General features: G+C 38.8%; 1 protein-coding gene across 4 annotated transcripts in view; it reads right to left on the reverse strand.

Annotated features, from left to right (window-relative positions):
• LOC150086955 (tyrosine-protein phosphatase 69D-like) overlaps positions 1 to 27,608 on the reverse strand; it is an 823,111-nt gene that overhangs the window by 126,983 nt on the left and 668,520 nt on the right. For all 4 annotated transcript variants that reach the window (XM_090371707.1, XM_090371706.1, XM_090371704.1 and 1 more), the window contains one exon: positions 17,263 to 17,339. In XM_090371707.1, coding sequence (XP_090227833.1) covers positions 17,263 to 17,339 — 77 coding nt within the window. The remainder of the gene's footprint in view (positions 1 to 17,262; positions 17,340 to 27,608) is intronic.

The raw sequence follows: 27,608 nt of genomic DNA on the forward strand, positions 1-27,608 counted from the left end.
GTTATATTATTATTAATAGTTATAATGGTTATAAATCATGGTTATATTATTATTAATAGTTATAATGGTTATAAATCATGGTTATATTATTATTAATAGTTATAATGGTTATAAATCATGGTTATATTATTATTAATTTATAATGGTTATAAATCATGGTTATATTATTATTAATAGTTATAATGGTTATAAATCATGATTATTTTATTAAATATTATAAAATGTACCTGCACACAGGTCTATCTATGAAGCCATCAGAAATGTGCTGTTGTTGTTGTTGTTGTTGTTGGGGTTTAAAGTGCAATGGCTACTTAGGCCATATTGCACTTATGGAAGTGATGCATACAGTCAGTGTTTGTTGATTTATAAGCAGTTAAATACGGTTATACAATCTTATTCGTTTTAGAAAGGAGAAGAATTCTGCAAGATTTGAATTTTCGCCTATGATATGGTGAAGTGACAAAGGTTCCTTTAAATTTGACAGAGAATTGAAAGACATTAGTCGAGCATTATTATATAGAGTACAGTCCAGAATTATGTGTTTGACTGTGAGTGGTGTATGACAATGATTACACTGGGGAGGATCCTTTCCTGACAAAAGAAACAGATGGGTTAAATGAGTATGTCCAATTCTGGCTCTGGCTAGAATTACTTCTTCTTGTCTGTTTGCTATAGAGCTAGAAGCCCATAATTTTGGTAAGGGTTTTAGTTGGAATAGTTTATTTTGGAATTGTGTTTGCCACTGAAGAGTCCATTGATCTTTACATATTCTTTGTATATTCATTTTATAATCTGTGACAGGTACTAGCGAATTCGTTGGGGCTGGGCTGGATGGATTTTTGGCAGCATCATCTGCAATTTCATTCCCTGGTATTCCGGTATGGCCTGGAATCCAGCAGAAGATAACCTTTTGCTGATGCTCTCTAAGTCGTATCAACTGTGTTTTGATGAGCTTTAATATCGGATGAGTAGGTGGGGAATTGTTTTGCAATGCTAATACGGAACCTTGCGAGTCTGTGTAAATTATGCTCTTTTGAATTGACATATGGAAGACATTTTCTAATGCAAGCTTTATGGCAAATAATTCAGTTGTGTAGCTACTACACTCTGTCGGAAGAGATTGAGAAACTATTTTATCAGGGAGTACCACTGCTGCACCCGATCCACTCTCGGATTTCGACCCATCTGTATATATTTTAGCGAAGTCAGGATAATGTTGACCATGCTCAGTGTGCAGCTGTTGGATGGTAAAGTCTGATAGAGAGTGTTTACCCCACTGGTGGAAGTACTTGTCACAACATGGCGTGATGTCAGACCATGGAGGGTCAGGATCTATAGGATCTTGCAAGATTTTATCGAAGTGTATATCCCAATCTTCTGTTAGATGTTTTAGCCTAATACCAGCAGGCCGAACTGTCTGTGTTTTGTTTCTATACAGGGTCATATACAGCGGATCATGAAGTATTGACCAATTAGGATGGGTTACCTGGCTTTGGATCTTGATTGCATAGTTTAACAGCAACATCTTTCTCCTGATATTTAGAGGAGGTTCATGGGCTTCGATATATAAACTTTGCACTGGAGATGTTCTGAATGCACCTAATGCTGATCTAAGAGCTGAATGTTGGATAGGGTTGAGCCGAGATAAAACACTCTCCCTAGCAGAATCAAAAACAGGCGCCCCGTAGTCCAGGCGTGATCTAATTATGGCTCTGTATAGGTGGAGCAGGGTGTTACGATCTGCTCCCCATGCTGTCGCTGATAAAACTCTGAGTATGTTCAGTTTCTTTTGTCAGTTTGTCCGGAGATATTCAACGTGTTTTTGGAAGTTTAACTTGTTGTCGAAAAATAATCCTAGTAGACGAATACAATTAGCTATGGGAAGAGGTTGGTTATTCAAGTGGAGCTCGGGCTCAGGATGCATATTTCGTCTGTTACAGAAGTGTATGGCAGCAGATTTCTGGCTGGACAGTCTATAACCATTTTCTGTCATCCATGTCACGATGCGATTAATTGATATTTGTAGCTGGCGTTCAATGTAATGCATGTTTTGAGAATGACAGGATATTGAGAGATCATCTGCAAAGAGGTAGGAATCTACAGTTTTCGGAATGAGTTCAATTATGTGGTTCATTCTCATTGTAAATAAAGTGGCACTGAGAACAGACCCTTGCGGAATTCCTTCTTCTTGGGTAAAGATCTTAGAGAGGGTTCCCCGGTAACGGACTTGAAAGGATCTCTGATGTAGAAAATTTTTGATAAAGTATGATAAATTACCTCTCAGGCCAAGAGAATGCAGATCTTTTAAGAGGCCGAATCGCCAAGTAGTGTCGAAGGCTTTCTCAACATCAAGACAGACCATTACGAGATGTTCCTTCTTGACGAAAGCATTTCTAATGTTTGTCTCGGTTTTGATCATGAGATCCAATGAAGATCGATTTTTCCGGAATCCAAATTGGTTGTTGTTAATCAAGTTTTGGGACTCCAGGAACCAAGTGAGACGGCGATGTATCATTTTCTCTAGGGTTTTGCTTAGACAGCTGGTAAGGGATATTGGTCTGTAATTTTGCGGAACAGAATGATCTTTACCGGGCTTTGCAATTGCTAGTACATAAGAATGACTCCAGGAACTTGGGAAGGTATGTTCGGAAAAAATGCGATTGAAAAATATGAGCAGTAATGAGAGTGATCTCTGATCCAAATTTTGCAACATTACATAGTATATCCCATCTGGGCCAGCAGCACTGTTTCTTGAGTTGTTAAGGGATTGTTGCAGCTCAAGCATGGTAAATGGTTTGTTATAAGGTAGAGCGGAATTGTCAGTGAAATTTAGTCTGGATTTCTCTGCAATTGTTTTAAGTTTTTGAAATGTTTGATCATAGGCGATAGAAGAGGACAGCTGAGAAAATGTGGTTCCCAGTGCATTTGATATTTCTGTAGGGGTAGAAAGCTCCTGTCCATTCCAGTTCAGTACTGGGATGGATAAAGGAGGAAATTTACTGTTTAAACATTTTATTTTTCTCCAGATTAATCTAATATCAGTATTTTTATTCACTGACGAGGCGAATTTAATCCAGTTTTCTTTTTTCGCTTTACGTCTGATGTAACGAGCTTTTGCTCTAAGACGTTTATAACTAATAAGATTGAGGGTGGTTGGGTGTTTGCGGAAAAGGTTCCAGGCTTTGTTTTTCTCTTTTTTCGCATGGTTGCAGTCCTCATTCCACCAATAATTTGTTTTTCGTCTATTTCTTGCTTGATATTGAGGAATGGTAGCGGATGCGGCTGACAGAATTTCATTTGTGATGTGCTCAGTAACACTGTCGATGGAACAGGACTGAATAATGTAGTTGTCAAATGATATTTGCGTTCTGTATTTTGTCCAATCAGCTCTTGAAAATTTCCATTTCATTGGATTTTCTGTTGGGAAGGAACAGGATGTTTGAATTTTGCAGATTATGGGATAGTGATCACTGCTATAAGGATCGCTTAGAGTTACCCACTCTATACTTGGAAAGAGGATTGGGGAACAAATGGTAAGGTCTATTGTAGAGGTTGTACCTGTAGGGAGATGGATATATGTGGGAGTGCCAGTATTTAGTAAAGTTAAATTTTGCCTGTCTATCAACATTTCAATAAGCTTCCCTCGTTTGTCTGATATAGGTGAACCCCATATTGGATGGTGGGCATTAAAGTCTCCTAGGATACAAAAGGGAGATGGTAACTGCAAGACAAGATCTTCGATTTCTTGAATGGTATATTGATGATTTGGTGGAAGATAGATTGAAACCAGTGTCAGTGTAATACCATTTACAACGCGAGTGGCAACAGCTTCTAAGGAGGTTTGTAAATGGATGCGTCTGGAGGGGATACTTGAATCCACGAGTATTGCTACTCCTCCGTGAGCACTGTTAGTGTCAGCTCTGTCTTGTCTAAACAAGGTATAATTTTTGATTTTGATTGAGATCTGAGGTGTCAAATTCGTTTCCTGCAAGCACATTACAAGAGGTCGGTATAGGTGAATTAATTCATGGATATCATCGATGTTGCTGCGAAGGCCTCTACAGTTCCATTGGATGATCTGTTCCATTATTTGGATTTGAAAGAGGGAGATGAATCTGTCTGCTTTTTATAAGTGGGTTGTTTGTGACGATCCAGCTTAGGTTTTTCTTTTCTGGGGAAATTGGGGCGTGTTGAATTATTGCTATCTTCCATTTCATCATCTGCATGTAATTCAAGGAGGTCTTGGGTAGTCGTATCGTCGGTATCCATCCTTGTTGAGGGTGGTTGATTAACCTCGACAGGATCTGATTTTTGAGGTTTTTCTGTTACTTTACCTTGGGTTATGATTTGGGTTGGAACTGTGATAGGTGTATTCATACTTTGGTCAACTGTGTTTGGCTTTGATGTAGGCTGGGTCGATAGAACTGATCGAGCCCAGTCTGCAATCGATTTATCTGGAGAGAGTGACACTTCCGTCTGACATGCTACTGATTGGTGAGAGTGGATAATCGAGGCATAAGAGCTATTTGGCATGGTTAGTTTAATTTGTTTCCTAGCTTCTTGATAGGAGACTTTATTTTCAGTCTTATATTTTTGAATTTTTTTGCCTATCTTCCAGAGGTCACATTCTTTAGAGTATGCTGGATGGCTTCCCCTGCAATTAGGACACTGTGGAGTTTGTGCTTTGCATTCTAACTGGGTATGAGTTGTGGAGCCACAGTTTGGACATGTTGAAACGCCACGGCATGCTGTCTGGGAGTGACCAAATTTCTGGCACTTGTAGCATCTTAGGGGATTTGGGATAAAGGGTCGAACACGGCAATTTAAGTAACCTGCTTTGACTGATGCTGGTAGATTCGGTGTATTGAAAGTTAGAATTATGTTACGTGTTGGGACTAAGGTACCATCTTTTCGTATCATGATTCTTTTTGCTTGAGTTACATTTTGTGACTTTAGTTCTTGTACTATTTCTTCTTCAGACACGTTCAGTAGATCCCACTCAGTAATCACTCCTCTGGATGAATTCAGGGTGTTATGCGGAGTGACTTGTATTGGAATTCCACTTAGAGTGGTGAGTTTCATTAGTTGTTCAGAGTGTCTTGGGAGAGAAGTCTCTATTAACAAGTCCCCGGATTGGAGACGTTTCACCATTTTTGGAGATGATGCTGCATGTTCAAGGCATCGTTGGATGATGAAAGGGGAGAGCTTGCTAACAGGCTGTGCCGACAGAGAATGGATAATCAGGAAAGCTGATGATTCCTGTCTGCCTGCATCTTTTTTCATTCTCTTAGAGGTAGAAAAGTCATGGTCGGGTTCACGATTGTCATATTGAGCACTCTTGGGCTCTAGACGTGGAAATTCATTCGTTTCCATTACTGCTCCTTTTAGCCCCGAGGGTTGATTTATCCCCCAGGTTACCGGCCCCGCCACGTGGAGGCAGGAGCGGTGCCACCAGTGACCAAGCGATAAAAGGTTAGTGTGTTAGAAAAGTAGTTATATATACAAAAGAAAGGTGTCTTTCCTTTCTTGTAGGAGGCTTCCTTCTTTATTTACAAAGAGCCAGAAAATAAATAACTTTGAAAGTAAAGCCTTTGGAAATCTCTTTATCAACTTCTCTTTAGAAAAACGCTTTCAAATTCGCTTTGTAAATCGCTAGATCACTCGCTTGGCACTCGGGGCCTCAGAAATGTGCATTGCATGATTTGATTAGATGTACACAGGTGTCCATGATGATGTTATTTGTTCATGAGTGAACTTGAGATTCACCAGATTGTCAATGGGTATTCACGTCTGGTGGCTGGGGGAGCCATGGAAGATATTGCATATCATTGAAGGATTCTGTACATAGAGTGTGAATAATGTACTTTATCTCATGACTATTCCCAACCTCATATTGTTTGGCATTACAAGAATGCAAAATGAGATGACCTGCGAGATTTCTTTTCTTATTTTCCTTGGTCGGATTACTGTTTCAAAACTTCTGATGTCAAAGTTTGCTCAGATCGTGTCGGTGAAATTATTCTTGTAGGAATGGAATCCTTTATTCCACACTCCACTTTAAAATCTCATCCTTTATCTAAACCTTGGTTTTCCAACAAATGTGCTAAGGCTGTTCAATTAGCATTAGTAGAGGCATTTGATGCAAGAAAGCAAGCTTATGCAGCATCAGCCAAAAAAAAAAAAAAATAAAAAATAAATAAAAAAAAATAAAAAAATAACCACTTCCACTTCACCCCTCTGTTCATTCGAAATACCTGTCCAGCTGAGCCTTAAACTTATTTAGGCTATCAACTACCACGACAAGGGATGGACGTCTGTTCCACCAGCATGTTCGGGAGGCAACTAGAGGGAGTAATACTCTTGATTTGATTATCAGTAGAGATTCTTCATGCATTAAGAATCTGCAGGTAAATGAACCACTAGGTGGCAGTGATCACAGTGTGCTGAAGTGGGATTTACTCAAAGAGGTAACTACCATTAGGGGTAAAGGGAAGGGTTATTGCTTTCGTAAAGGCGACTACGATGGACTGAGGCAGTATTTAAATTCTATACAGTGGGACCAACTGATGATGTTACCAACAGCAAATTCCAAATGGGAAGCATTCAAAGAACTTATCTTGGAAGCTACTAGGCTTTACATACCAACTAAGAAATATTGTTCAAGGTTTAGACCTAAGTGGATGTCAGATGTTCAAGAGAAGAACGTTACATATCTGAGCTGGATATCATCATTATTTTCTTTCTTGGTGATTTCCTTCTACTTTTCTCGGGCGCCTCCATAGCCAGGTGGGAAGGAGCAGCAGTGCATAGCACACACTTCTTGATTAGACCGGGGTTCGAGCCCGTCACCACCAAATACAGAGGATGCAGAAAGGTCAGGGAATGACCACTGCATATCCCGGAGCAATATGGCCTTAGTTGCTAATGCTCCAAAAAAAAAAAACCAAATAACAAACAAATAACAAAAAAACAATCTACTTTTCGCTTTCTCTCAGGATGACTTCGGAATTTTTTTTTGGCTGGTGCAGCATAAGCCTCAGGCTTCCTTGCACCATATAGCTAATAATAATAATACTAATATCGTAATTGGCTTGTTTCCAAATCTTCAGTTTTATTTTCTGCCTACACACACCAAAGCTCGCAACAATTGTAAACCAGTTATTAATCAGTCCAAACTAGATTTTAAACAGGCTAAGAGTAGAACACTTGCTTCTTGCCCTAATAGTAGCCGAGCATTCTGATCTCTTACCAAAGCTATTGACCGCAACTTTTGCCCATCTCTGCTCCCACCTCTGTCAAAACCAGTTGGTTCTGTTGTCACTTCAGCCAAGGATAAAGCTGACCTGCTAGCATCCCATTTTTCTTCCATCTTCTGTATTAATGATCTTGGTAAAACACCTCCAACCATTCCCAACATGTTCCATTCAATGCCTCCTGTTGTCTTCCATCAAAAGGATGTCAGAAGGATTTTGACGATTCTTGATGCTAAGAAAGCTCCAAGTTCTGATGGCATTTCTCCACTTGTTCTCAAAACCTGTGCTTCTGAACTTACTCCTGTTCTTTGCTGCCTTTTTTCACTTTCTTATTCCAAAGGTGTTTTTCCTTCTGCTTGGAAATTTGCTCATATCCAGAAAGTTCTAAAAAGGGTGACAAATCCCTCCCACCCAATTATCATCCCATTGCAATTACTTCTACTCTTTCTAAAGTAATGGAGAAATCAATCAACTGCCTACTCTTAAACTACCTAGAAACCTTCCATCTGATCAATGATCGCCAGTATGGATTCCGTCAGTGTTGATCCACTGGTGATATTCTGGCTTATGTTACCCATTTATGGCCAAATTCAATGGAAAAGTTTGGGAAAACACAAGAAGTTGCTCTTGACATCTCAAAGGCTTTCGATCGTGTTAGACATAAAGGTCTCCTAAACAAGCTTCCATCTTATGGTTTGCCAACTGTTTTTTATAATTGGTTATCCAGTTTTCTCTCTGATTGCTCACTGAGGGTGATGGTAGATGGCTCTCTGTCTTCTAACTTTTCCACTAATGCTGGTGTCCCCCAAGGTTCAGTTCTTTCCCCCACTCTGTTCCTCTTGTATATTAATGACCTTCTTTCATTGACTGGAAATCCTATCCATAGTTTTGCCAATGATAAAATATGCATTGCATTCCACTTTCCATTTTGAGAAACCTGCCCGGCTCAATCAGCTGCAACTTCTCGAATATCCGCTACCAATTCCTTATAAATGTCAATCTCCAGATAATTCTCCAGAGGGGAAAAGACAACTTAGTTGATTTCAATCCTTCTAAAACTCAATCTTGTCTTATATCTCGCAAAAAGGATTCTTCTGCTCCTATGCTTATCTTTGGTGACACTCCGATTTCTAGGCAAAATGATATATCTCTTTTGGGGATTACCCTGACTTCTAATCTCTCTTGGCACAAGCACATTAGAAATATTGCTTCCTCTGCATCTAAAAAACTTGGTTTTCTCTTTCGCTCTCGGCATTACTTTTCTTCCATACAGCTGTTTACTCGGGACAAATCGCAAATCCGCCCTACCATGGAATATTGTTCCCACATCTGGGGCGGTGCCCCCAAAACCTCTCTCAGGCTTCTAGATTCCATTCAGAAGAGTTGGGTTAATTAATGACTTCTCTCTAACAGAGTCTCTCCACTCGCTGTCTCATAGACGTACTGTTTCTGCTGCATGCCTTTTCTACAGATACTTCCATGGGCTGGTTGGTTGGTTTTTAGGAGCATTAGCAACTAAGGCCATATTGCTCCGGGATATGTGGTGGTCATTTCTTGACCTTTCCGCATCCTCCGTATTTGGTAGTGACGGGCTCGAACCCCGGTCTAATCAAGAAATGTGTGCTGCGCACTGCTGCTCCTTCCCACCTGGCTACGGAGGCGCCACTTCCATGGGCACTGTTCTTCTGAACTGGACTCTATAATTCCCGCTTTCTCTTTCAAAACAGTCCGAACACGTGCCGCCACCAGCCAACATCCATTAACTGTCCAATTTCAAATTCATAGAACGAACTTTTCATCTTTCTCGTTTATTCATTCAACTGCCGTAGGAAGGAACAATCTTCCTTCCTACATATTTCCTGAAAATTACAGTATACAGAAGTTCAAGTCTAACGTCAACAAATATCTTCTTTCGTCTTCTCAACCTCCTACTCAAGCGCACGGTTCTAAGTACTATAAGTTCTAATACCTCTCGTGTTTGGGGCTTTCATAAAAATAAAAAAAAAAAGTGTATATCTATACACTAAAGACTGTGACAGTGTCTTGGAAAAGTCCATTGCTGTCCAGATATAACATCACCATTGTGGAATTAACCTGCTTCACAAGGACATCCTGATAAATTCTTCTAGTGACAGGGCTCTCCAGGATAAAAAGAATCCATGCCATGCCACATACAGTCCCCACACTGCCACTGTTGGCCAGCACAGAGTAGGATGACAGAAAAACAACATATCCTGAGTGTTTCTGCCACACTTTTGTGCAATCATCAAATGCTAAACAATAAGAACTGTGATTCATCTGGTAACATTATATGTTTATTGTACTTCACCATTCTGAACACAGCTGCAATAAATTTGTGTTTTACCCACACACAATTGGCTGAGAGTATCATACATTCCTGAGCATAGTATGAATTAACATGCTGTGCTGCTAGAAATAGGTTTCTGATGTTCAGTGTTTAAGGTTTTGTTGATTGTCTCCAATGTTGCTTTATGATTTTTGTGTACATGGCAGGGCAGATGTGTTTGCACTCCTGGTCATGGAATATTCTATTCCAACTGGACCTGTCCAATGGTAGTCACTACTGCCCATAATGGGACATTATTCATGAGCATCAACGATTCTGTGTCTTGAGAGTTGACTGATATTCCACCTTTAATGACTACACAGAGGCGGAGACACTGCAGGTCTCCTTATAAGTCTGTCATACTATATGATCCAGCAAGTTATAAGCATTTCATTTGCCAAAGGTGGGAAGTGTACTTAAATCAGTACAACTGATTTTCTAATATAAACTGCTAGGATATATGCAATTAGTATTAACATGTAAAACTGACGTACTAAGGAAATTAATAATGAGATGTTTTTTTTAATAGATTATTTGATACTTTTCTGAGGGATATCTTCACTTTAATTAGAGTTCTATATTTTTTCTGATTGGATCTCTAAATTATTTAGAGATTTCTTATTCGCTTCTTCAATTGGAATGTAATCTGAGACCAAGAACATTATCCTCTAACACACTGCTGTTGACTTATTGAAATTCTAATTCATTTTCGCTCATATTATCATCATTAATTTTCAGCAATAAAAACTGGAATTCTTCATAATTGAACCATTTGAAATTTATTATTAGCAACAAATAAAAATATGTCCAAAACTAATGAAAAAAAAGAAATGTAATAAAAATTACTATTTTAAATAATGGTATGTAAAAATGATATGGTAATCTTTAGTTCAAAGGTTATTTGAATTTAACTAATGACCCCAGTGCCCCCTTCTTCAAAAGACAATGCAGTGGTTTAAACTGACAGTGGGAGAGAATGAAAAGGACCTGGGGGTAATTTTGCAGGCATATATGAAGTTCTCTGAGCAGTGCAGATGGGCTGCAAGAGTAGCTCATGATGAATTTGCAATGATATACAGGAATTTTTCTAGCAGGGATAAGGAGGTGATTATTCCCTTGTACAAGGCAATGGTCAGGCCACACCTTGAGTACTGTATATAGGTCTGGAGGCCTCATTTCAAGAAGGATGTAGAGCTGCTGGAACGAGTACAGAGAAGGGCAACAAGATTAGTAAATGGAACAACGGGTTGCTCTTACGAAGAAAGGCTTAAATTTTGCAAATTACAGTGTCTGGAGACTAGGCACCGGCGAGGTGATCTGATAGAGGTGTATAAAGCCTTGAATGGTTTGAGCATGCTCACTGCCGATGGGATTCTTCCTCTTGCTCAGAATAATCACCTGAGAACGCATAAATTCAAATTGAGGAAAGACAGATGTAGGATAGATGTGCAGAAATTTGCCTTTAGCCAGCAGGTAGTTGGTTAGTGGACCAGACTTCCATCCCTTGTTGTGGAAGTTGATAGCCTAAATAAATTTAAGGCTCAGCTGGACAGGTATTTCGAATGAATGGAGGGGTGAAATGGGAGTGTTTTTTTTTTTTTGGCTGATGCTGCATAAGCTTGCTTTCTTGCATCATATGCCTCTACTAATGCTAAAGGTGATATTGTTGTACACGTTGCAACTAATGACATTAAGAGTAAGAGATCTGCAGATTTACTCAACAAGTACAGGTCAATGTTGAAAAATAGTCGTGACTTATGGTTGAATGTGAAAGTTTTTTTTTTTTTTTTATGTAAACCCCAAACACGAGAGGTATTAGAACCTATAGTACTTAGTACCATGCTTGGGTGGAGGTTGAGAAGACGAAAGAAGATATTTCTTAACATTGGACTTGAACTTCTGTAGACTGTAATTTTCAGGAAATACGTATGAAGGAAGGTTGTTCCAGAAAACGGCAGTTGAATGAATAAACGAGGAAGATGAAAAGTTGGTTCTGTGAGTTTGAAGTTGGACAGTAAATGGATGTTGGCTGGTGGCGGCACGTGTTCGGACTGTTTTGAAAGAGACAGCGGGAATTATAAAAGCCAATTCAGAAGTACAGTGCCCATTGAAGTATCTGTAAAAGAGGCATGCAGCAGAAACAGTACGTCTATTAGAGAGCGAGTGGAGAGACTCTGTTAGAGATGAATCATTAATTAACCTAACTGCCCTCTTCTGAATGGAATCAAGTAGCCTGAGAGAGGTTTTGGGGGCACCACCCCAGATGTGGGAACAATATTCCATGGCAGGGCGGATTTGCGATTTATACAGAGTGAGCAGCTGTTTAGAAGAAAAGTAACGCCGAGAGCGAAAGAGAAAACCAAGTTTTTTAGATGCAGAGGAAGCAATATTTGTAATGTGCTTGTGCCAAGAGAGATTAGAAGTCAGGGTAATCCCCAAAAGAGATATATCATTTTGCCTAGAAATCGGAGTGTCACTAAAGATAAGCATAGGAGCAGAAGAATCCTTTTTGCGAGTCATAAGACAAGACTGAGTTTTAGAAGGGTTGAAATCAACTAAGTTGTGTTTGCCCCACTGGAGAATTACCTGAAGATCGACATTTAAGGAATTGGTAGCAGATTTTCGAGAAATTGAAGCTGATTGAGCAGGACAAGGTTTCCCAAAATGGAAAGTGGAATGCAATGTGCTATCATCAGCAAAACTATGGATAGGATTTCCAATCAATGAAAGAAGGTCATTAATATACAAGAGGAAAAGAGTGGGGGAAAGAACTGAACCTTGGGGGCCACCGGCATTAGTGGAGAAGATAGAAGACAGAGAGCCATCTATCATCACCCTCAGTGAGCGATCAGAGAGAGCACTGGATAACCAATTACAAAAAACAGTTGGCATACCATAAGATGGAAGCTTGTTTAGAAGACCTTTATGCCAAACATGATCGAAAGCCTTTGAGATGTCAAGAGCAACTACTTGTGTTTCACCGAACCTTTCCACTGAATTAGTCCATAAATGGGTAACATAAGCCAGAATATCACCAGAGGATCGACACTGACGGAATCCATACTGGCGATCGTTGATCAGATGGAAGGTTTATAGGTGGTTTAAGAGTTGGCGGTTAATTGATTTCTCCAAAGGAATTTGTCACCCTTTTAAGGAACTGGCTGGATATGAGCAAATTTCCAACTAGAAGGAAAAACACCTTTGGAATAATAAAGTGAAAAAATGCGGCAAAGAATAGGAGTAAGTTCAGGAGCGTAGGTTTTGAGAACAAGTGGAGAAATACCATCGGGACCTAGAGCTTTCTTAGCATCAAGATTCGTCAAAATCCTTCTGACATCCTTTTGACGGAAGACCACAGGAGGCATTGAATGGAGCGTGTTGGGAATGGTAGGAGGTGTTTTACCAAGATCATTAATACATGAGTTGAAAGAAAAATGGGATTCTAGCAGGTCAGCTTTATCCTTGGCAGAAGTGACAACAGAACGATCTGGTTTGGACAGAGGTGGTAGCAGAGATGTGCAAAAGTTGCGGCTAATAGCTTTCGCAAGAGACCAGAATGCTCGGCTACTATTAGGGCAACAAGCAAGTTTTCTACTCTTAGCCTGTTCAAACTCTAGTTTGGACTAATTAATAACTGCTTTACAATTGTTGCAAGCTTTGGTGTAGGCAGAAAATGAAACTGGAGTACTAGAAACAAGCCAATTATGATATGCAACATTCTTCTCTTGAACAGCCTTAGCACATTTATTGGAAAACCAAGGTTTAGATAAAGGATGAGATTTTAAAGTGGAGTGTGGGATAAAGGATTCCATTCCAGCAAGAATAATTTCACTGATGATCTGAGCAAACTTTTACATCAGAAGTTTTGAAACAGTAATCCGCTCAAGAAAAAGAAGAAAAGAAGTCTCGCAGGTCTTCCCATTTTGCATTCTTGTAATGCCAAACATGAGGTTCAGAACAGCCATGAGATAAAGGTTCCATTGGAGAAGAGACAATCACCAAGTTGTGATCTGAAGTGCCTAAAGGACCTCTCACTTCGACCGTGTACTTAGAAGGATTGTTTGTGAGAAAAAGATCAAGCGTATTGGCTGTATGATTAGGATTGTCCAGTATTCTTGTAGGTAAATGAACAATCTGTGCAAGGTCATTAGTAATTGCAAAAGCCTCAGCATCTCGACCAGCTGGGTCGGTGTGACTAGAAAATGGAAGCCAGCTGAAGTTGTCAACATTAAAATCACCAAGGAAAATTACCTCACTGTTAATAAAGTTGGACTGGAGAAAGTCAAGTTGCAAAGAGAGGAAGTCAAAGACTTCCAAGTGATTGGTGGAATTGGGAGAACGGTAGAGACAACAGATGAATTTGACACAATGAGGTAGAGAGATTTTAAGCCAGAGAAGATCGAAAAGAGGAGATTCCAAATTGCCAAGTCTCTGACAGGGAATATCAGAACGGACATATGCACAAGTACCACCTTTGAGGCGAAAGGAATCATACAGCGAATAATTTGGGCATCTGAGATGAGCAGTAGCTGAATCAACGGATAACTGAGATTCTGTCAGAAAAAGTACATGGGGTTTGGCAGACTGCAAGTGGAAATGGACATCGTTGAGATTAGAATTGAGACCACGTATATTTGTGAAATGAATTAGGAAGTGCTTGGGAGGTTTAGATCTTTTTGCAGATAAGCTTGCTCTATTAGTTTGACAATTCATGGTGTATTCAATAGTAAAAAAAGTGGGTGGGACATGCTGTATGAAGTAATGAAATTTTTGGATATGGAGTACATATGGTAAGAATATACTCAGATCCTTGACATAACGTGGCCTCGACAATGCTCCCCGCATACACACTACTCGGACTCCCTCCAGTCACTATCTGGCAGAGTAGTGGTAGCAAGATTATACACTAGCTGATCCGTAAGCCTCCTAGAGAGTTACCAATAGCTTCGGTCCGGTGTACTAACTAGCGGCCGGCCAGCGAACACTGTTTTAGAGCGGTACCCTTGAAATGTAGGAATATTGGATCTCGCCACGATCTTCATCATAACCTCAAAAGTCATCAATCGTACTGCATGATGGAAGAGATAGGGAAGGGTTGACCGGAACTTAGTTCTAGAGACTAAACATGGGTTCCACCACTTCAAGCCTCCAATAAGCAAAGTGGTGGTATTGCACCGGTTGATGAGAGTCATCTACCACCTAGTACTGCCTGGTAACATAGAGGGGCGGCATTCCTCCATGTGGTGTGGGTGCCACACCTCGACCCCTGCTTACGTTGGTTCACACTGGGTGGTCACCACCATATACTTGTGCATGGAGGTTATACCCAGGATTACTAACAGTCCCACCATCGTGAAGGTGAAAGCAGAGGATTTGGCTATCACAGACCATCTGGACCTCTCTGAAATTGGGTCCCTTGACTTGAGTGTCACCCGAATATGAGTTCCATCAGCGTTTTAGATTCCCAGGTAGCAAGTACAGCTTGTCTGGCCTATCTGAGAGAATGTCTGTGACAACCTCAAGGAATGTGAAAGTGTCACAATTCTGCCCTGACATGATAGAAGGGAGTATATGATGACAGCCTTATCGATCAATTTGGCCCTAGAGAGATTGCTCAAGGAGTAGAATTTTTTCAGCCTGGTCTGTGCTTGTTGACAGGAGAGCCTGCTTCTACAGGGATAGGGTACACTTAAATATAAAGGGTCGAGAATGTTTGCTGATGCTATCAACACAGTCTTAGGTGGGTCGGAAAACTGCTAGCTTGGGGGGGATATACAGACTAAAAGGTTAACAGTGGCTGCAGGCAGAGGCAAAAGTGATTCTTGCACTGCTTCTATTAAAATGAGCAACAGCCTGGAAAGCAAGACAATGAAGATTTCCAGGACTGTGGGGAGCCATAGTGGGACAAATAAATATATGGGCTGTGTTAGGGTAACTAAGAGTAGAAACAAGTGCATGTATACTTGCGTGTACATCATTGCTAAGAGTATAGTTAATAAATTTGATGATCTTGAAGTGCTAGTCAAGACATCAAAGGCAGATATTGTTCGAATATCAAAAGACGTGGTGTCACACAGACATAAGCAGTGCAGAATTGGAATTTGGGGAGTACAATGTATACAAAAAGGATAGACAGGACAGGAAGGGAGGAGGGGTTATGGTGCTAGTTAAGAAACCCATAAAATCGAAGTATATCTAATTGATGTTGGTGGACAATGCAATGTTGAGGCTGTTCAGTGTGACATAAGCACTGGGAATGGAAAAATGAGAGTAGGTGTGTGTTTTAGGCCTAATGAATCTGATGAGTATAATGAGCAATTGTACAGAGAAATAGAGTTGGCCAGTAAATCAGAATGTCATACTAATAATGGGGGATTTTAACTTTCCAGATATTGACTGGAACTTGTGGATTGGTCGCTCTCACACTAGCAAGACTTTTGCGGACTTATTGGATGACTGTTTTCTGCATAAACATATTCGAGAGGCAAACAGAGGGAGTAATACGCTTTATCTGATTATCAGTAGTGATTATTCATGCATTAAGAATTTGCAGATAAAGGAACCTGTGAGTGACAGTGATCACAATGTATTGATGTGGGAATTACTTAAAGATGTATTAAAAAAAAAATTCTGAATTACCCTGTGTATGTGAGTGAGAGAGAGAGAACAAGAGTCAGAAGTAGAAGGGAATCACCAAGGAAGAGAAGAATGATGGTAATCAGATCAGGACCCTTGGTTTGCCAAGTCCATACTCACCAGATGGAAAGCCTTCAGGGACTTAATTTTAGAGGCTACTAGGCTTTTCATTCCAACTAAGAAATACTGTTCAAGGTTTAGGCCTAAATGGATGTCAGATGAACTAATGAGGCTCGTTACAGAGAAGAAAAATGTATGGGGTGCATATAAAGTATCAGGTGACACAAAGCCTATGGCAGATATAAACTAGCACTGTAAAAGAATTACTGTAGGTTATTACATATAAATCAAATAATTGAATTTTTGCAATGAATAGGAATGCTGGACTCTGGAATCAAAACTAATATCAAAATAATGAAATCAGAATTAATATCTGCATGATTACCCAGTGAATAAGAACACTCTGAAATGAAAATGAGTGGTTGCATGGAGGATTATGTCTGCCAGATCATTTTGTGCCCAATTTACTTAGACTGCTCACCAAAAGCATATTTCAAATCGCATTAAAATATGAATTAGGTTAAGTTAAAAAGGTATTGAGGACTTCAGTCCTGCAGGTGCCTAATCATGGGTAAGTTTTAAATGTGCTGGAGAAGTATTGTCCTTCACATGATGACTCAACTGTTAATCTACAAATTCTGTTGGTTATTGGTCTCTTTTTAGACAACTAAATAAAGAACATTCTGTTAAAACTTTCCAGTAGTATATTATCTAAGACAGTTGCCTTCCAATCAAAAGAAAAGAAATGCATACTTCTTTGTGGCACACAAGCTTAGTATACTCTCATGATTAGCCTAATTCAAATTTTACAATAAATTTTAGGACTACTGCTTGAAATGAATCATTTCAATGTTAAAAAAAGTTATTATTATTTTTTATAATGCAAAATATTTTTAAAATAATGGAAAATTCTAGTCTCATTCTCCTCGGCTACAAATTGCTATTCTGAGTCTACTTTTTACTTACCTGGACAAAGTTTGCATTTATGTAATCAGAGCCAGGTATTCCTTCTATAAAAGGTAAGCACACTCTTGTCTGATCATCTATCAAAAAAAGAAAGATATTTATACACATTTCTTCCTGCAATAAAAAAACTAGAAATAATTTTCAACATAAAATGTTTTTTTTAACAAGAACATACTACTAATATTCTAGACATTTATAAAACATTGTTATTAGCTATAGGTGAATAAATATTATAAATCCTTTAATTTATTTTTTGTTTTCACTATATTGTAAGATGTGCCTTCATCATCATTGGTGTTCTGCTAAGGGAAATCCAAGTCATAACTCAACACCCACTTCTCCATACCTTCCTCTCCTCAGCCCTTCTCTCCATCTCCCCATATCCACAATCCCCTCTCAATTCATCAACACAGTTTTCCCCACTCTTCCTCTGGGCCTCTTCCCCTCAAATTTTTCTCTATCACAATCTTTCTCATCCATCATCAACCACCTTGCAATACACATCCAGTCCAATTTCTCTTCTGCTTTCTGATTATTTCAGTCGAACATCTTTTTTCACTCATCTTTCTCAAAATCTCCTAATTTTTTACTTTATCAACCCATCTTATCAACTCCATCCTTCTTATCATCCTTCTATTTAATATTCTTAGAATTATCTTTGTTGCGTGCAATACTAAACTTATAGTTCTAAAATCTTTACATTTCGCTGCAATGCTTTTCTTTTCTCTTGATATCATTGCTGTGGTCTTAAAATCTTTTGGTCATTCCCCTTGCTCGTGCATTAACCTACATAATTCTGTTAATTCCTTTAAGCCCACTTTCTCTAGTAACCTTATAAACTCCACTGAATTCCAACAATACCTACTGCCTTATTTCCCTTCATTTTTCTTTAATGCTGCAATTACCTCTTGTTACATTTATGACTGGTCCCGTGTTGTTTTAATCCATTATTTATATATTATCAAAATCATCCTCTTTCTGCTGCAGATTTGACTCATATAACTCCCTCATATATTCCATTCATCTCCACTTATCTCCTCTGCCTTTCTGAGTGCCTTCCCATTTCTTCCCTCAATAACACCCTGACCTCTTTCCTTTTTTCTCCATGCTTGTATTCCTTACTCTCTTATACATAACTCATATTTTCCTAACCTTTCCAATGCTTCTAATTCTCTACAGAATCATTCTACCATTCCTTTCTTGCATTATCTGTTACTCGTTTAAGCCCATTGTTAATTTCTATATATACTTTCTCCTGCTATCTCTGGTATTAGTATTTTTCCATATCTTTCTTTTCTCCATTTCTGTTAACATAATCTTTGTCACCTATGGTTTCCAAAGTTTCCCTACCTAGTAGGTATCCTTACTAGTGTATAAAGAAAACTAAAACTGAAATTAGACATTCATTCAAAATACATAATTATCAGTTATTCTGCATTTGTAGTCAGAACATTCAATAATTTAATAATGTATCAAATAATAATAATTTTTTTTTTTTCCATAAGAAGACAAACACTAATTTTAACTTTTTCATATATTTTTGCTTAGAACTTATTTATATGGGATTGTGAATACCAAACATGCAATGGAAAAAAAAAAAAACTTAATTTTTAGCATGTAGTCAGTTTAGCACAACATAAAAATGTTTTCTTACAATGACTTACAGAGATATTAAATTTTTTGAAGATTTTATTTGTTAACTAATAATAAATTTTAATTTCCACTTTATTAGCACTTAACTAAACCACTATATTCACTCAAGAAGTGAATTATATCAAGAAGAGATTTTTTTTTTTCAAAAAATTTATAAATCTCCATCGAAAAGAGCCAAATGATCCCCATACCTGAATGCATTCATAATCCTGCTGAGTTAAATTTTCTATGGGACCATTAGTAACCCTGGATATATCCACTCCCCTGTGTTAAGTTAAACACTACACCTAGTATACCAAAGGTAACCATCCAAATGTGAACAAATGTAAGCAGTGGTTGTGTTTTTTTTTTTTTTTTTTGGTAGTTGTTGGCGCATCGGCTTCTGTGGCCATAATGCACCTCCCAAGGTTTTTGCAGTACTTTGATCCAAGCCCGAGGCGGGATTCGAACCAGCGACCTTTGGGTTGCCACAGGCAGGCACTTTACCCACCCGGCTAGCCCGGTCAGCGGTTGAGTTGTGGCATCCACATCACACAGAGGAATGACAACCCTCTATCACCAGACAATACTAGGTTGTTGTAAAGGACTCTCATTATTTGGTGCAACACCAACACTTTGATTACTGGATGTCTAAAGTAGGAACCCGTGTTTGGTCTCCAGAGCAAAGATGGAAGAGATGGGGATCTGGCAATCCCCATCTCTTCCATCACGTGGTATAAGTAATGTCTTTGGAGGCTATGATGGATATCAACAGTGGAATACAATATTCTTATATTTCGAGGGTATAGCTCTAAAATAGTATGTGCAGCCCAACTACTAGATGGTCCACCAGATTGAGCTGATTGGAAACTCTATAGGAAGCATCAAGATCTGCTAGTGTATAATCTAGCTGTCTCTACTTTGCCAGTGAGTGAATGGAGGGAGCAAGAGCAGTGTGTGTGTGCACGGGACAGTCAAGGGATGCCTTCGTAGGTTCAGAAGTTGGTATATTCTTGCTGGGTGTAAACCATATCCAAATTATTAATTCATATATGTTTCCTTGCCTCCACTTTTATTTTGTCTACTGAATGTATTATGAATAGTCAGACTAATAGAACAAACATATCTGCAAGAAGATCTAAATTTTTTAAAAATTTCTCATTCATTTCACAAATATATATGGTCTCAGTTCGAACCTCAATTATGATGAGTTCCATCTACAAACTGTTAAGCCCACTTATTTATTTATTTTTTTTGACTGAGACTGAATCCCAATTGTTGGTTGCCTCAAACACTACTTCAGTTGTTCTAATTCTTTGCTCTGTGATTTATTTTACCTCAAAGGTCATATTTGTGCACATGTTCAATCTGGTATTCCTTGATAGACACATCCTAATTTGGAATTGTCTCTTTTTGATCTCCACTGAATTAAATTCTCTCTATCCCATTCTGATAAATTCATTTGCTGACTAATTCCACTAAACCTCCTAACTCCACTAAAACACAGAACTCTTTGACTTCCTTTCTTTGAAATTCTACCTTTTCTGGTGTAACTTTCCTAATGCTGAGGTAATTTTCCTTGGTGATTTTAATGTTTACAACTGCAGTTAACTTCAGTTTTCTAGCTATATGGACCAGCTGGCCAAGGTACCAAAGCTTCAGCAATTAATAATAACCTCACACAGTTTTTCTCATTTGCCTATCAGACAATCCTAACAATATACCCAATACCCTCAATCTTTTCCTCACCCACAATCCTTCAAAGTACACAGTCAATATTATTGGTCTTCTAGACACTTTCAGTTCATAACTTGGTGATGGACTCTTCTCCAATGGAACTTCTCTCTCGTGGCCATCCTCAGCCTCATGTTTGGTAATACAAGATTACACAATGGAAGGATCTTACAATTTCTTCTTTTCCTTGTTTGAATTATTTTTTAAATCTTCTTATTATTTTAAATCTTTTGATCTCAATGCTTGGTCAGATTGTGTCAGTGAAATTATTCTTGTAAATATGAAGGTCTTTATGAAATTTTATCTGTTTATACTGTTTTTTGCTTCGTGAAAGCTGACTGGTCCTGAGAGAGTAAGTGATAATGTTTATTACTCCACTGTGTCTGTCCAAGTACAGTTTGCTTGTATCTTGTAGTGACACACTGCTTTCCATCAAAATAGCATGTTCTTCACTAGTTAAAAGCTTCTCAAAGCTCACCACTCACCTATGTGAAAATTATCACAATTTTCACAGGAAGTAAGAGAAATTTAGTACAGTTTGTGGCCACAAAGAGTGGATCACCTAACCAAAGGAAGGTGTCAAAAAAGTATCCTATATTACCAGAAAAGGTCAAAACATTATTCTTACAGGTAGTGTGCATCGATGTTTCAAATTGAGGGGGGGGAACCACAGATCATAAGATTTTACACTTCTAGAAAAGGGGGATGACATAGTTGGGCGAGTTGTATGTCATGTCATCAATATTATCAATGATATCAATTGGAATATTATATGCTGGCCCATTTGGGTTTCCTCTCCCCTAATGAATTTATAAGGCATCAATTTGCAAGTGACATGAAGGTGGCAATATGCAAATAAGGCTGTTCACAAGAAATATAATCACAATAAAACATGAGCATACAGAGAATGTATTACATTTGTTTCTGTATTTCAGTCATGCAGAATTTATGTACTGAATGTCTCAAGAACCTTGAAAAAAAGGATATGAATGATTTCATATTTATAATATTTGTCAAATTCACTGGAAAAATTAACAGAAATTTATTATTTTTTTTAAATTGAAATACATGTACAATAATTTCAGCTTTTTTTTTGTAAATATTGACTTAATTTGTCATGTTGAGGCAATGGAAGAGTTTCATAGCTCTACAAACTTAAATTTGACAGACATGAAATGTTTCATGTCTCTAGTAATGTTGGTAACGTTTTGGATAAAAGATGACCAATAAACAAACTTTTTATTTCATTAAAACTAATAAGTATTTTTAGATAAAAAAAAAAGACGTTTGCAAAATTTTTAAATATTGATAAAAAATGAAGAACTGAAATTAATAAGCATGACAATCTACTTGTAAAATATAGACCATTAGTACATTAAAGGCACAATTTAAAAAACCAAGTGTTTTTTTAAATATTAAAATTAAAATCATGGGCCTGTCAGGGGTCCAATATCACTCATGTTACAAGAGGGGACAATACAATCTTTCCTTTTAGTACTTCTTTCTAGATAGCAATAAATTTGCATTTCTTTCTATGAATGTACACTATTCTTATGCTTATTTGTTTGCAAACATCTGATTACACTGCATTTCCCACAAGTTAAAATTGAAAAATCACATCTAAATAGGGAAAACATGTTACCTTTTTCAGATTTTACAATACAAGGAAAATCTTGCATATATATGCCTTCTGAAATTTTATATCATATTACTTTGGCATCTTACTTAAAGACATTGTTAATTAGCTTTGCACTACACAAGTACTATGAAACGGCTGCACATAACAATTATATTATCCTGCATTTCTATTTTGCATGTTATTATTATTATTATTATTATTGCTCTGATATTATTTCTCCCTGATTTGGGGTTCCACCTCGTGGCGGGTATTGCTACCAAGTACAGAGGGTGGTTGTTGTTATGTCTGGCATTACTGTTGGTCGAGGAACTCTCTGATTATCCTACAGGTATTCAGGATTGCAATTTTCTGAAGTTCCTTGTAGGCATTCGCTGGGAAACCTATTGCTGCTAGGCTGTTATGTAGGGTCTTTGGCACCATACCTGTGGTTGACACGATGGTCGTTAGTTGTTGCACATGCCGCATCTCTTTGATCTCCTGTCTTAGGTTCACATACTTTCTGATATTTTCCCCATGGGTTTTCTGCAGGTTGCCAGTATTGGGTACCGGTATGTCAATCAGATATGTAGCCTTTTCCTTCTTGTCCACGAGGGTTATGTTAGGTTTGTTGTGCGGGATTGTCCTATTAGTTATTATGGCGCGATCCCAGTACAGCTTCTGGGTTGTGGTTTATAGTACTGCCCGGGGTTCGTACTTGTAGTACACTTTCTTCGATCAACTGGTATTTCCTTGCTAGCTTCTGATGTATCTACCTAATCGTGTGTGTATGAGTGTATTCAATCTGGGTGATCATCACCTTGCATCCGCAGTGATGTGTTGGATCATTTCTGAGGCCAGGTGGCATCATCAATATGTGTCATCGAACACTCCGGGCTCCTTGGCGATGTATTTTCTATAGTTCCTGGTGTTGATTACCTGGTCTTGGATGGCAAGCATGAATCCTTCAGTCTCGGGGAAGAGCGTCCTGCTCATGAGCCTGCATTGGAAGCAATTTTATCTATGTGATCTTGATGGAGATCATTGTAGTGTCTGCCCTGGAGTGTCTTCTCTGTTCTCTGCCCATCTTTCTAGCTTCGTTTGTGCCTCCTGGTTGGGGGCATCTCCATAGTCAGGTGGGAAGGTGCAGCAGTGCGTAGCACATGCTTCTTGATTAGACCGGGGTTTGAGCCCGTCACCACCAAATACGAAGGATGCGGAAAGGTCAGGGAATGACCACCGCATATCCCGGAGCAATATGGCCTTAGTTGCTAATGCTCCTAAAAAAAAAAAAAAACCCAACCTGATTGGGAGGGGACTACTTGCTTAGGTTGAGTGGGGTATACCACTTATCTATCTTCCTTATGGCCTGCTGGAGTGCTGCTGTGTGTTTCTGGAAGTAATCCTTCAAGTTAGCAATCGCTATTTTCTGTTGCTCAATGAGGTCTACCAGGCCCCCTTCCTCCTTCTTTCCAAGCAATTGTCAGTCTCTCCATGGCTGACTTCGGGTGGTGTTGGCAGCTCTTGGTTATCATTGTCCTCGTCTTTCTCATGACATCCTCCAGCTCGGTGTTAGTCCAATCTATACCCGAAGGAGCATGTTAGCACTGGGACTGCATAGGTATTTATGGCTTTAACTGTGTCCCTTCATTCAGCTTTGCTTTCAGCAGGCTTCTGAGTCTCTGATGGTATTTTTTGGTCAGGCAGGCCTTAATTTCCTTGTTCTGTAACTGCTTAGCCTGCATCATCCCCAAATATTTGCAGGCCTCTCCCCTCTGCCATGGCTTCGATCTCTTTACCCGTCTGAAGCTGGTAGTTTCGTTTGACTAATAAGTGCAATCCATGGATCGGATCTTGCATTTGTCTAGACCAAATTCCATCCTAATATCATTGCTGAATTCTTCGGTGATCTGGAGTAGTTGCTGGAGTTGCTTCTAGGTTCTCGTGTAGAGCTTGATGTCATCTGTGTACATCAGGTGGTGAGTGTGTACAGATTCTTCCTTCCTTCTTTGAGGTGATATCGATACTTGCTACTGTTGAGAATGGTGGATAGTGGGTTAAGTGCTAGACAGAACCACAATGAGCTCAGGGCATCTCCCTGAAAGTTTCCTCTTCTGATGGGGATTTATTATTTTTTATTATTATTATTAATAGCCAAATGGTGCAAGGAAGCCTGAGGCTTATGATTTGCACCAGGAAAAAAAAAAAAAAAAAAAAAAAAAAAGTTCCCGAGTTACCCTGAGAGAGAGAGAGAGAGAGAGAGAGAGAGAGAGAGAGAGAGTCAAAAGTAGAAGGGAATCACCAAGAAGGAGAAGAATGATGATATCCAGCTCGGGACCCTGGGTGTGCCAAGCCCATACTCACCAGATGTTTTGGCCTGGTTGTGATGTTTTTGACCTTAATGGTGGTACTCCATTTCGCCATTGTTTCTCCTAGGAAGTTTGTCACTATCGGATTGACTTTGTAGATGTTCAGCGCCTCTATTAGCCAGCTATGGGGCATAGAGTCGAAGGGACTATTATTATTAGCTATATGGTGCAAGGAAGCCTGTGGCTTATGCTGCACCAGCCAAAGGAATCACCAAGAAAGAGAAGAATGGTGATATCCAGCTCAGGATCCTGGGTGTGCCAAGCCCATACTCACCAGATGTGAGCCCCTACTACAGTATGTTTGTTTGTTTGTTATTTGATTTTTAGGAGCATTAGCAACTAAGGCCATATTGCTCCGGGGAATTCAGTCATCATTCCCTGACCTTTCCGCATCCTCCATATTTGGTGGTCACCAGCTAGAACCCCAATCTAATCAAGAAGCGTGTGCTATGCACTGCTGCTCCTGCCCACATGGCTACGGAGGCACCCCTACTACAGTATACCCCATGGCCAATTTGTTAACAAAAAATAAACAAAAATTCACAAAATTTAAAAAAGAAATCCAATTTTAACATAATTTGTTATTTTTTTTTCTGAAAAGAAACAGATGAAAAAAAAAACAAGTTTTTGCAAAAATACAGATAAACTTTTTGTTATGACCTATAGTGGCAGACAAAAAAACTGTATCACTTGTGAATTTTGCAAATAATGTGTTTGCACTGCATTGTGAGTTTCAAAAATGTTCAAAATGCATTTGTTAGATGGGATATATATCTCTGTGAATGAAATCCAATAAAAAGACTACCTGATATACTTAATTGCCATAAATATCTTCCCAAAGGATAAAATGAGTAATTAATGCAAATATGAGAAATTATGCAAATGGTAATCATGACAACCAAACATACATTTTATTGCATTTAAGTGTACAAACTGAAATGATAAGTTAATGCAATAGTATTATGTACTGTAAATCAGCAAAATAAGTCTTCAATATTTTGTTGTTCCTCCTCAAGCTGCAATTACAGCCTTGCAACGATCTAGCACAGAGTTAATCAACTTCTGGATATACGCCCAATTTTGTGCTACCACACCCTTACAATGCTCTCCCGCAGCTGAATCTTACTTGTTGGCTTCTTCTGAGCAATTTTAGACAACATTATGTACCAGCAATTTTCAATAGGGTTCAAATTGTGTACTATTGCCAGTACACACAATTTGAACACTGTAATGCCAGCATTTCTGAGGTATGACGGCACCTTAAGGGAGAAAAACGAGGGAAAACATTGGTGTAAGTATGTTTTAAGCCTTGTGAGACAAGAAGACAAACTCATCATTATATCTAAATAGCATAAAACTTACCAATTTTTTGTGTGGCAAAATGCTGAGTCCTGTTAAAAAATGCACTTTTGGACGTCTGTGTGGTGATCCCTAATAATAGGTTTCAGACACTCCTCCAAGATAGCTGTGTAGGTTTTCTGCATTCACTGTTCCATTAATAAACTTAATTTGCCGCACCCCTTTTGCTTGTTATGCATCCTCAGATCGTCTGACTGGTGGGGAACTTTACAATCAGTGTTATGCATTCAGGATGGTATGCATCTGATTTTCATCTTCAGACATATCGCTTCTGATCCAAGCCATGCAGGTTGAATTTCGATTCGTCAGAAAAGATGACATTGTCCCATTGCCCTTTTGTCTGTGAAACATGCGTTTTAGCCCAAGCAAGTTGCTTCTTCCTCATTTGTTGGGTCAACAAAAGCTTCTTCTTGGGCCAATAGGCATGCAGACCACATTCTGAAAGCCATCTTTGGATAGTTTGTGCACTTGTTTCAAAACTAGAGGCCATCTCAAAGTCCAGTTTTAGATCAGGAGCACTAGCATGGTGATTATGAAGGCATAGCCATTTTAAATATTGATCTTGGGAAGGCGTAATCACTCTCTTATGGCCTGATCCAGGTCTTCTCTTCACATCACTGGTTTCACACTTTAATTTTAGCATCCGGGATACTGTTGACTGGTGGCAGCCTATTTTATCAGTGATAGAATGTGTAGAAAGCTCTTCCTGGGACAGAGCAACAGCTACACTTTTTTTTTTTCTTGGTGTCAACTGAACATGTGGAGCCATGCTTACATCTCTGCAAAACAGGATACTAATGAGCGTGTATACCCTTCCAACACTATTTATATAAACAGCTGATGCAATATCTTGCAATTACTATCTGATGTAACAGAAGCATTATCTGATGAAATATGTTTGCTTTGTGACAAACAAAATGACTGTAATCACAATATCGTATCTTAACAATCATCATCATCATCAGCTATTTTCAATCCACTGCAGGATGAAGCCTCTCCAGCAACTTTCCAGTTCCTTCTGTTTTGAGCGCTGGCCATCCATTTACTACCCAAAAACCCATGAATTTCATCTATCCATCTCCGCCTTTGTCTTCCAAGTTTTCTTCTAGCTCCTCTTGGGTACCATTCTGTTATTTTCTTAGTCCATCTGTCATCATGTCTTCAAGCTGTGTGTCCTGCCCAAGACCATTTTAGTTCTTTAGTTTTGATAAGAATGTCCTTTACTTGAGTTGGCTGCCTAATCCATGTTTTTCTCTTCTTATCTAACAGTCTGATTCCCAATATAATTCGTTCCATTCTTCGCTATGCAGTTCTCAGCTTCTCTTCCATTCTTTTGGTGAGTGCCCAAGTTTTACTTCCATAAGTCATGGTGGGGAGTATACATTGATTCATTATTTTACGTTTCAGACAAACTGGGATATTGCTCTTCAGTATGTGACTATATTTCCTGAATGCTATCCATCCAAAATTTATTCTTCTCTTGACTTCCAGCCATTTATCATTATTACAGCTAATAACTTGTCCCAGATAAGTATATGACTCCACCTTTTCAATTACTGCTCCTTCAATCATTATTTCCCTTTCCGTGGCATACTTGTTCATCATTACTTTTGTTTTAGCCATATTCATCTTTAGTC

The sequence above is a fragment of the Mastigoproctus giganteus genome, chromosome 4, assembly GCF_048544385.1.
Source record: "Mastigoproctus giganteus isolate SK-2022 chromosome 4, ASM4854438v1, whole genome shotgun sequence".
NCBI classification, from domain to species: Eukaryota; Metazoa; Arthropoda; class Arachnida; order Uropygi; family Thelyphonidae; genus Mastigoproctus; species Mastigoproctus giganteus.